The sequence below is a fragment of the Melopsittacus undulatus genome, chromosome 4, assembly GCF_012275295.1.
Source record: "Melopsittacus undulatus isolate bMelUnd1 chromosome 4, bMelUnd1.mat.Z, whole genome shotgun sequence".
Classification (NCBI taxonomy): Eukaryota; Metazoa; Chordata; class Aves; order Psittaciformes; family Psittaculidae; genus Melopsittacus; species Melopsittacus undulatus.
In genome coordinates, this window is record NC_047530.1 from 79864828 (window position 1) to 79877038 (window position 12211).

Here is a 12211-nt window from a genome sequence, read left to right on the forward strand (position 1 = left end):
TTCTTTGCGTTCAAAACATCTGAAAGGCTAAAGCAGCTAAAAGCTTATTATTTTTGCAACTCAGTCATAGTAAAATGCTTATTCAGTTGTAACACCATATTAAAATCTGAGAGCTGAGAATAGTTGCTGAAGGTGCTATCTTAATCAAAACTGACTGAGATGGTGGATAGTAACCAGCGTGATTATTTGGTTGTGCTTAGACATGAAGGCGCTTGTTCTGTCTTGTCATGTATCTTATATGAAAACTTCCAACACTGTAAATTGGTGTTAAGTGTTGTTGGCTCATAACAGGATCCTGACCACATTTCTCACCAATTACACCGGCATATGTTTGTATAGAGGTAGTGGGAATGGCTCACTGGGGGTGATGGGCCAAGTGCATCACAAATGAAGCTCCCTGGAATGGGTTCAGAGATGACTGTGGTCCATAGGCATGCTGAGCCTCTGGCCTGCATCCTGCCTAGATGAAGGTAACCATCTGCACGGGTCTGGCTGTGAGTTCACAGCTCCTTCACCTGTGGAATGGAGGCGGGGGGGAGAAGACCTGCTGGGACCTATTTGAAGTGGGAGCACAGGGTTTGCTTGCCTCAAAGGTGACTTATTTTTAGACACTGTTGGAACAGATGGCTCTTCTGTATCCTCTATTGCAGATTTTTTTTCCTCCTGTGATAATCAGGTTTCTTTTTCATTTTCTGCTATTGAAAAGTGGTTCTTTTCCTAATCACAGCAATGTTATAAACACAGTATGAAAATCCCAGTTTTTGCTCTCCTTCACTGGGGAAGGAAGCCCTTTCTGAACCTCAGAAATCCTCAAGGATCCTCACCTGGAGAGGGAAGGCCTGGCGTTGTCGGGGGAGCCCTCTTTGTGAATGGAGCTCAAATGGGATTTACTCGGATAAAATTCCCGGATTCTAGAAATGTGGAACTGATTCTTTATTGGAGGTAACATGAAGAGAGGAAAGTAGGAGTATTCCTCATGTAGGAGGAATAATGAAATAAATCTCTCCAGACAGCTGGCAGGAAGTGCATGGAGGAGTGGTTTGCAGGGTTTATTTTTGTTTATTCCTCCCTCTCTCCTCCCCTTCATCTTTTCTCCTAAAATATCTTTAGGCATTTGTTTTGCAATTAAAAAGTCAAACCCCCCTCAAAGGGTATACTTGCTTTTTCCACTAAAACATGTTAGGGCACTGAAGCGGTACAAAAATGCAATGGGCTATTTCAAGCAGATGAACTAAATCCTTAAAATAGGATTATCCAATTTTATAATTTGCCTGTGATAGTATCTGAACAGGGAAGGAGGAGAGCGGTACGTGTCTTTCAGAAGCTGTTTTAGGATACTTGGGTTAAGGCTGCACTGATGCCACTTCTCAATAGTCAGTAATTTTTTACACATGCAAAAAAGGATCTTGATATAATGCTGGAGTAACACAAATACCACTTCCACAGGGCTGTGGTGGTATTGTCTTTAGGTTTTGCCAGTACTGACTGTTTTCATCACTGTGTATGTTTACAGATCACAATATTAGCACTGCCTGGTATTGTGTGATAACTGTATTTGCAAGGTGCCACCAGCCGGTTGCATGGGGAGTGTTGTGGGGGTGCACCAAGCATGTGAGGGCAGGTGACTGTTAAGGAGGCTTAACTTAAATACTACATCTGCTACTGAAATGGAGGGGGAGGACTGGTTTAGTGACCCAAGCATATGTTGAACTATGGCAGAGTAACATGAATGCTGTCATTCCTGCATGAATTAGTCAGATGTGTGCAGGACGGGGTCCTGAGAAATGGTTTAAAGACTACTTTTCTTGCAAGATCAGGAATAAACTATTATAGAGCATTTAGCTTTTCACGCTGGATGAGAGTAGTCCAGTCAGTGACAGGACTGGTTACAGAGCCTGGAGAGATCATCAGCCACCTGATTGTCCCTCAGCCACAGCTGGGGACCTTTGTAGGTCTCTAGGGGCCATGATTTTCCAGCCCCTTTTCTGCTGTAGGAGCTAGAAGATGTGTCTGTGCACTTTCAAGACTCTGTACATCCCTGCAGTGGAAAGCAGGAAGGGTTTTTTTGCTCATCTCACAATGTCTCAGGGAGGCCAGGTAGCGTGGCCAGTGGAATCATGGCTGGAGCAATGGTGAGCAGTGCGGGGCTGGTCCTGCTGGCCCTCAAGCAGCACAGCTGCAAAAGGGCAGCTGGTGCTTGCCCACAGCCATGTCTCAGCAGGCCTGCGCCATTGGCATGCTTACATTTACCATATACTGAGAGTCACTGGGGCAAAGTTTGTACATATCCCAGGTACGTGCCAGGATGCTGCACTGAGATGGTTCAGGTCTTTCTTTCCAACTAGACCATGTAAAATTTCTGGGCAAAACACCAGTAAATGGAAAATTTAAAACTCGATAATGGATGTATTCTGATTTAAAACCCCTTGTGCTGAAAGTTTTCAGAGCTGATCATCTTCTGTAAATAATTTATTCATCTGCAGATTTATGTTTCATTGTGCACCGATAAATGCCTCTGATGTTTCTGCAGGGTACTTTTATTTCAAAAATAAATATTCTTCCTTAAAAATAGCCTGCTTGAAAAAGTGTGTTTGTTTTTCTTAAATCCTTTCTAAATATGGTAGGTTACTTAAGTCCTGCTTGTTCTATGAAATATTTTCTGCTTTACTGAGCTTCCAGAGCAAATTCCCTTCTTCCTGTTCCCTTCCTGCAGTGGTTGGTTCCTGCACCACCTTCACCTCTCTGGGTCTTGCAGTTCACAGACTTGGTACTGCTACGTTTTCCCACTCCATGCACTGAAAATCTCTTTCCTTTTATAAGCCCTACTTTCATTAATATCTTACAACTTTTCAGGCAAAAGTGTGTTATGATCATCAAATCCTTAATTAAGCAAGTTAATTGTGACTTAAATCAAGCCAAACATTTAGGTACGGATCTCTTATGAAAAAAGGCTAATTAAAGAAATATTCAGTAGTTGCAAAATACAGCACTGTGTTTGGGAATAGAATAGATTTTTTAAATTTCATTTTTATGCATACATTTATTGATGATCTAACAGCCTTCTAGCTGGTGTCAGTATAGTCAAATAAAGCTGATGTGCAAGGCCATAGGAAAATAAATCACACAATCTGATTTGCACGGTCTGTTTCCATATTGTCAGTGTGATGAGCTACTTTGTTTTTTGAATGGAGCAAGTGATACTTGCGTCCAGTTGATTTATTGACAGTTCTGTCAAACTGCCACAAAATGAAACAGTAACAGAGCAGCTAAATATTGCACAGAAACATGGCGAGGAGAGCGGGGTCTGCTGGGAGGGTTGCCTGAGTGATGTGCAGGAATGCCGCTCTGATAGGGATGTGGTGCGTTCTCTCTGCCAGTGAAAAATGAACTGCTATTCACATGCTTTTCTTTCCATAGGGAGAAGCTGTCTGTGGCTCGTCTGCAGCGTGAAGTTGCACGAAGCAAGAGTGAAGGAGCAATGGTAAGCTGAAGCAGCTTGCTGCTTTGCAATTCTTGTCTTAACTACTTCAGATCTTAGGTATGTTTTGGTTGCTGAAGGTGGTCACTGAGGCAGTAAGGCCGTCTTGGACACAATGATGGGTTGCCAGTGATGAATTCATTAATCTGAGGAAACTCAAGGTTCTATCTTGGCTTCTTTGGAAAAGCCGCGGTAGCGAAAAGCTGTTTTCTATTCCCTGCTGCTGATGCTTACTGGAATGGAAAGCAAGGCAAGCACGGAAAGGCAATTTCAGATCAAAATGCAGTAGATTTAGTTGCCTGTTAAATCTTAGCCAGCCACAGAAAAATGGAGGAATACAGGCACGGAAGCTTAAAAAATTCCCTCCATCTGATAAATTCGTAAATCATGTAATGCTCCTTATAGCCTCATTTTTCATGTAGCAATTTATGAGATTAAGCTTGTTAGCAAAAGTTGAAAAAGGAGATTTTTGGTTAACTGCAAGCCTTAATGTATAGAGTGCCTTATCTCTTCAAAACAATTTTTTTTTAGGAGCCAACATGTGCTGAGTGTGCTTAATTACTTAATATCTAAGGAACTTTTCCCATCTGTTAAGGACTTTGTTCCTGTCTTCAGATAAAATGTCTGAGGTTTCCAAAGGATAAAGCTTATGAGTTCACAAACCTTAAAACCCAAACCAGTCCCCTTGAACATACTCATGAAACTGCTACTCATTTGAGTGAGTTGCATATCTGGCTGTGAATGAATCTGGTCCAAAGTTTATTCGACTTGCTGGGGAGAAACTGTAGAGGGTCTCTGAGAAGTGGACACTATTAGCTGTGTGTTGCAAGGTCATTAAAAATCTCACCTGCCTGAAATGAATGCATTTTATAAATCATTGTTAGGTATCAATAAAACGCAGTGAGATTTGGAGGGACCTGAGTGACAGGTAGAAGCAATGAGCTCTGAAGCTGTTGCTTCCACCATGGCTGCACGTGGCTCCAGCAGAGCTGGGGGTGCCTTGCAAAGGGCTTTTCTGGGATGGTGGCCTTTAGGCTCTGCATGCCTTGTAGAGAAAGGGAGGACATGAGCAGCGTGTGCCAGGCACACGTGTGTGTGACTTGCCCTGAGCCCCTGCTGCATGCCCAGCATAACTGGGGGAGCTGCTGCCCTCTCCCATCCTGACACCACCCCAGTGTGCATGCCCTTGGGTCTGCAGCATGGTTGGGTTGGCCACAGGAAGACTTTGAGGTGGGGCTTAAGGAGTTGGGAAGACTGGCCACTGGGTAATGTGTGTGTGTTGGGGCAGAAGGCCTGGAGGAACTGAGAAACAAACTTTTATCAGGTTAAGTTACAAGAGTGTGACTGAGATAAAAATCTTGCTGCCTCCAGGAGGAATTTTGGTCTAGGAAGAAGGGCAGAGACAGGCATTGGATTTGCAATTGCATTTGTGTTTTCAGTGTAAACAAAATTCAAAATCTGGGAAGAGCTGTTTATTTGAAATGTTTTCTTTTTTTTTTTTTAAATTAGCTTTCCCTTGGAGGCATAGAAATAATATCTTGAGTGTAAATTATATTTAGTGGGATAATCCAGGACCTTATGAAATGAGCAATATTGATTAACCTTCCGGAGCTAGTAAGGCTTTTGGTATATGCGCCCTTCTTGAGATCTCATCTCGTGAGAGTCAGACACTTCTTGTACCTTTTCCTGTGCCCCATTAATCCCCTAGCCCTGCTAACCAGAGTGTAATTTCAAATAATTTGTTGGGAGGCTGAGTGTTGTATCCCATTAGGAGCTGATAGGTAGCTCTCCAGGGGTGCAATCTTCCCCCAAGGTAAATACTAGGTAGTTTTTCCCCTCTCCCCTGTGGGGTAATTTCCGCAAGTATCCTGCTATTACAGCCAAGGATAAGTGCACCCATAGAGACAATTGCTTTGAAGCTGTTGATGTATGGAAACTTCTTTATGTCTCAGAGCTCAGAACTGGTGATTTTAATATGAAACACAGCAGACATTAATTAACATTAATGAACTTGCTTGACTGTGAGCAGTTTGAGAGCAGTAAGGGTCCAGGAGCTGGAGTGTTTGAACACAGGGGAGGCCGGGGATGAAGTAACAGCCTGTATTCTCAGGATGTACAGCAAGGAGCCTGCAGCATATACCAGATCCATAGTTTTGGAGCAAATACTTTAAAAAGATCCACATCGAAATCTTGTTGAGGGCAAACAGCCCAGCTTGGCCTTTGTCAAACAGCGAGGCTTCCTCTGTAGAGCATACCTGCAGGGTACCAAACCCCATGTCTGCTCTTTCAGTGTCCCATGGAGAGCATTTCTCATACCAGGCGTGAAGTGGGGCAGAAAGCACAAGGAGCTGTGCTGCCCTGCTGCTGCCCTGCCTCCCAGGAACTGTGCATAGCATCACACAAGCCTTTTGCAGGGTGGCACCTCATGTAATACCTGCTCTGGCTTCTTGCCTCTGAAATAAAAAAGAAGAAAATTATTTGGGTTTTGCAGTCAGCGATAGGTAATGAGGGTGAGAGTGACCACATTATGTCAACCCAGGCTCATTTTAAGAGTGACCTGTCCCTGTGTGTGCTGCCCTGCCACTGATACGCTGGAGGGACACATGGTGTGGTGGGTTTGCCTTGATCTTTCTGGTTCTCATTTGACACCTATGTGATCACAGTGTGAGAGAGCCATGGGTACTCTTCCCTGTTACCTTCCCAGCACGAGTCAAGGGGAGAAGATACTATTTAGGATTTGCTTCTCTACATGGGAGGTCACATCAGTTAGCTTTTGCTGTAACCTGCAACCAGCTGTTGCCTTTTTGCAAATGGTGCTTGGAAGCAATGGGTAGGAAAGGGTCCCAGTGCTCAGGTTCACCCAGCATCTCAGGAACCGCTGCAGCAAGGTGGACACGTACATAAAATTCACAACAACAAATAAATACAAAGCGTGTGCTGTAGAAATTACTTATACTGTGGTGTCTGCTTAAGAAATGGGTTTGTACATCTGTATAAATAATATATGTGAGTGATGATGAAATGCATGTTTATGATGAGATGTTTTCCTGAGGAGACCTCAGCTGAGGTTGAAGATCAGGCACTATGTGCCATATGCGGTACTAGTGTGTCTGCTCCATGTCAGTCCCCATAGGAAATGGGGTTTTTAGTATGTCCTGCAGTTACCTTTCTCATGACTGATTTATTGTTGAAAGTAGCAAATTACTGGAAGGTACTATAGAAGATAAAATGAAGAGTCTTAATTTCAAAATAAATGTTTAGCACCAAGAATACAAATTACCTGTGATATGTTTTTTCCATATTGTATGGAAAATCTGCTACCTCCTATGTTGGATTGAGTGAGTATGAATTTATAATTACTTGAATTAGAAATGAACAAATTCAGGGTATGAATACCAAATTGTTGCTTTGGTTTCTTTATTTTATGAACCACCATCAGTAAATATCGATTATCCATTATCAAAATGCACAATTACTTACTGCTAATCCATGAATATTTCAGCAGCATTGAGTCTAAATTGCCATTTGGCTCTTCCTGTCACTTACAGCCTTTAATTTCTTAATGGGCATGTTCACAATTTTCTCAGTCATTTTTCTTTTGACTCATCAAGGATATTTTACCTTTTGTAAAGGAAAAGAAGATGTTCACTTCGTATGTGTACAGTTCTTACTGCATTTGATGGAGAGTGTGAAGGTGTCTGTGGTGACAGAGACTCCATTATTAAAATGAGCAGCTCTCAGAACAGATCACAGGTTTATTTGAAAACATAGCAAAGACTGAAAACTGCTTTAGTCATCAAAGTATTTTTTTTTAAGTTCATTACTTTGGACCTTTAGGACACAGAATGAGACTAGGAAAAGTGAAACTGTTCATTTTTGTGACATTGTCTTAAGAGTGAGCAGTGCCAGGTTAGGAAAAATATGAGAGTAGAGCTCTTGTGGCAAGAATAAGTGTTGTGTTAGCAGAAACTAGATTAAAAGCCTAAAAAGAACTGAAACTATAAACAATTATATCGTGTTAATAACTTTGAATTAATTTAATAATACACAGGAAAATGTATTTTTTTTAATTTGGTACCTTTATTTACATGTATGTTACACAACTTTCTTTGTACTTCTGCATCCAAGCCTTTTAATTCTACTCTATTTTCCATTAGTTCAGTGGCCTGTAACCTACACAAAAGAAATTGTACCACTCTGGCAATTTAGCTGTGAAGGTTAAAGTGAGATGATACTGCCTTTTATATCTACATGGGTTTTGCTTAGGTTGGGCCCTAGGCTCTGATTTACCATGTGTCCTGCTGCGTCTTTAAGTGATGCAAAGTGATTATCAGGGGCTCTTCCTGGTACCCGTCTATTCCACACCTGCACCCTTTTGTTAAAAACCCACCATGTTAAGTGAATGTGAGGTCCCCACTGAATAGGTTTCCACCCTCTGGTAATCCTTCTGCATTAGATTGATTTATGAATGTATCAGATTCTTTGTTAGCATGTAAACCACTAATTAATTTAAAGCTCTCTGTGGAAAAATTAAAGCCCTGGTTAAGGCTTTCAACAGGCTCAGATGGTGCTAATAATGGAAAAACAAGTTATATTAATGAGTTTTGATGTGATCAGCACAATTCTTGCTTTACAAACAGTTTTTGCTCTAAAACAGTAGAGACTGCAAGTTTTAAAATAAAGAGTGGAAGAAGTAAAAAGGAAAGGCAGAAAGAAATTGCAGCGTCAGTAAGATATCCCATTAGCACTAGGAACTGAGTCACTTCTGCTTGTTACAACTTTCTTAACTGTAGTGTGTTTCGATATACATAACAGCCTCTTAAAGAACCACGGGAAGTGCAAACCAGTCTTTTTTCCATGTTGAAACCAAAGTTATACTGTAATCAGCTTTGAAAAGATCTCTGCCTCTTCTCCTCATCATGCGGTGCTCAACTGGAGTGTTCAAATGGAGATGGACATGTTGAAGGGCAGAAAAGGTCTTGATTGAAGTAATATAAAAAATAGTCTGACCATATTATCTGTTTTCCCAAACTCCTGGGCATTTTTATGTAATTTTACCTGTTTTCTCTTCCACTCAGATTTAGACTTTTCATGTGGGTGCTAGTTTTGTAGTGAGAAGAAAGAGATCAGACCGTGTCTTGACAATGTTTTGTTGAGCTGAGTGAAATTAAGTTGGAAACAGAAATCCTAATTTCCATCTTTTTTTTTTTTTCTTTTACTGCAGAAAGCCGAAAATGCATGGTTATAAGGGCAGCCCATGATTGTAGGAAATTGTGCTTTTTCCGCACCTCTCCTGGCTCTCAGCACTGCCCAGGCACTCAGTTTCAGGCCACCATCCTGGCTCTGTGGTCAGCACTGCAGCTGATATTAATACTGCCCCATTAATCAGCTAGCAGGGAGCCCTCTGAAAGGAGTGTGGTCAGCATGTTCAGAGACCCAGCTCTTAACATCTGCCCTACGCACATTGTTTTTATGGAGGAGGGGGAATCCTGAGGTTGCTCTTGGGCTGGGGTCTTACAGATGGCAGCACAATGTACTGCCACTAGTGCGGAGGCGCTTTCTGTCACTGGCATGATGAATCCCTGCAATTGCCTCCAGCAGCTGGGAAGGCTGTTGTTGCAGAAGCACCCGGGTCACTCAGAAATGGATGATATTTAGTAATAAATGAAGTGTTAAAAGATGAGATACAAAAGGCTAAATTGTCTTTCCCAGCTTCTGTCTATGAAAACACATATAGGTGCTTTAATTAGAAGCTGAGAGAGAGGTAAAGTAACTGTTCTAAAATGTTTATTTGTATATTAAATGTCTTAAACTGGAATAGAATCAATGTGACCCTTGCGCTGTCTTCTCTGTGCAGCTGTGTATTTATACACAGCTAGCAATGTTGTCTTAGCTCCTTTTCCTTAGAAATTTCATCATACAGCCCTCGCAGAAACTCAGTGACATTAGCAGTAGTTGGCATCAGTAATGATTATTGAAATTCTTTACAAGCCTAGTTTAATGCTCCTGGACCTCATCAACTGTTCATACTTCATTAGGCCAAATGTTCTTATTCACAATTTTGCAGTTTTATCTTCAGTGGTTTTAAAGTAAAACCTTGCATCCTTAGTATATTTTGTTGCTTGCTTCAGATTTGCAGATATGTAATAGGTATTTTCAGGTTTTGTGTTTTGAGGCTTTTATGAATCTGAGATTTCTTTATGACCTGAAATTTCTGACACATTTCAACAGGTGTTTTCCAATTGAAAAAATTAGTGTGATTGCTCGTTCTTCCTGAAACAGAAGTACTGAGAGCCCGGTTGCCTCTGCTCAGAATTGTCTGCCTTTTCAAAGGTTGTGCTACTTTTTCCTGGTTAATTAGGTTTATTCACCAAATTCCACAGTAAGTTGTTAAAATCCATTTACTTGCATTACTCTGTTTAAAACATAGCAGAAACAGTGAGAGCGGGTGTGGGAAGGTGGTGGAGGCTGGTGGCCTCCCTGACTCTGACTTTCCACCAGGAGAGGGAGCTGCAGCCATTGCAAAGAGCACCTACCTCCACATTCCTGGTGAAAAACGAACCTTCGGCATGCTGGAAGTGTAGGCTTTTCAGCCTTCACCGGCATTTAGGTTTGTGAAGCTGGAAGGCATTAGCCACAGTATTCTAAATTACACGGGACTTTGAAGGGACTCTTGGTACTTGCCATTGCAGAGGCAGCGATAATCCATCCTCGGTTTTGCTGTTTACTTTCTCTGCTTTCCAAAGATGTTGTAGGCACCAGCACTTTGAAGACCAGTACTATATTCAGAGGAGCAGAAATAAATTGTGCCCCTTAGCTGGAATGCACCAAAATGGTCTGTCTCTTCAACAAGTTTCTGTGAGTATTTAGTTGACATAAAAATGAGTCAAATAGAATCATGTAAAATCACTGAACATGGGAAAAAAAACCCAACACATAAAAAATGCATTTATATAAGGTCTGAAAGTAAACCAGAGGCAAGCTGTAGAAAGTATGTCATATAAACTAAGTTGCCCTCAAGTAGAAATTGCCATTTATACATTAGGTAACAAAGGCAGAGGATGTTGGAGTACAGAAAGGGGTTATGCAGCCTCATAGCATCAGGGGGTGTGTGTGGTATCAGAGTGGCAGTTGGCTTCAGCATGAAGCAAATCCTGCTTTATGACTAGAAGTAGATGTATTCCGCTCTAGGCAATACCTCATTGCCTGGTAGGAATTATGCACCCATGCACTAACAACAGTGAATTGCAGCCATTTTCATATCAAAGGTTAAGCTCTGCAATCCCCAACTCCTCCAGGCAATGGCAGGAGTTAAATTGAGGAAGCCACACACTCACTGGATTAATATTTTTGCAGGGATGACCTGACTAGAGCCAGGGATCTGCAGGCTGAAGAGGCAGGACATTTACAGTCAGATGTTAACTCATGCAAGAAAGGGATTGCAGCTAGGACAGAATTAGTCACAACACAGTCTCCGAAGAGGAAATAAGTTATGAATGTATACACTGTGCCAACAATTTGTATTTTATGCAACCAGGAAGGTAAATTTATACAGATTAATAATGGTGAAACTGCTGTGATATATGTGGCATTGCAATTTTTTTCTTGTAATAGCTAAGGAAATTATCATACTACAAGTGATAGAAATCACCAGATTTTTGTGGGTTTTTGGTTTATTTATTTATTTATTTATTTATTTTGTGACCAGCTGGACTAGGAGTAGGGTCTTTGATTTCTTCATTGCTGCTGACATCTAAAGGTGAACTTAATTGTCACTCAGTGATTTTCACTTTTTTGTGATATGTGGCATTAGTCTTTGCACAAACCAAGGGGGTTTTTTCTGGGTTAAGAAGACTTCTCCTTTTCCCCCAGATGGGACAGAGATGTTACTGGGAGGGAAAGAAAATTTCTGTGTAAGGAAGGACAACATTTATGTACCAAGAGTTTTGCTCAGTTGTGTTGCTTCCATTAAATGCCTATTTATTTAAATGAATACAGTGCTCTCAGAGCCGGTACCATGAAGTCAGTGCTGACCCTTGAAGAGAGTCAGCTCAAGCAGCACTTTAGATTGCCTTCTGTTGGAGTAAAAGCTCTTTACGGCAACAAGTCTTTGGTCAGCATCGAGCACAGTGGAGACCTGATCTATAATTGCTCCACACACCAAGGTAGCATGGTAAAGTGCTGTTGTCTTGTCCAGGTCCCTCTGGGTAGAGGCAAAACCTACATATATGTATATACATATATACAGAAAGAGAGACAGCAGAAACTGTGAAAAAATGTTGGCCATTTCCAACCAATTAACACTTTGCAGATAGACATAAAAACTAGTCACAGCTTATCTGGGCAAGGTTTGAACTTGTCAGTATTCTTTGTACCATTAAGCTCCATTAGCTTTTCTGTTCTTTTGTCTTGGCAGAGGATGGTCACCCCTCTCTGCAACCTTAGTTAAAGATTTAAAAGAAATATTAAAACATAGTGAGGAAATGTTTTCCTGTACTAAACTTACGTATCTTTGTATAGATTTATATAGCTTGAGCTGGCAACTGCATGTCTTCCTTTCTTTTCCCTCCCTGCTCCAGTTCATAAACTTTAATTCAGTTTTTGATTTGTCAGGAATTTTCTTTTACATACTTTGTTTGTTTTGGGTCTGCATCTGTTGCATTGTTATAAGTCATCTTTTGATATTTTATGGGATCTTTCATAATGAAGATTCATGACATAGTTTTCCAAGTC

The 12211-nt window shown here is 41.2% G+C and overlaps 1 protein-coding gene across 1 annotated transcript in view; it reads left to right on the top strand.

Annotated features, from left to right (window-relative positions):
• Positions 1–12211, top strand: part of NCKAP5 (NCK associated protein 5) — a 388757-nt gene that overhangs the window by 163822 nt on the left and 212724 nt on the right. The window contains exon 4 of the mRNA XM_005153771.3: positions 3422–3481. Within this exon, the coding sequence (XP_005153828.2) occupies positions 3422–3481 (60 nt within the window). The remainder of the gene's footprint in view (positions 1–3421; positions 3482–12211) is intronic.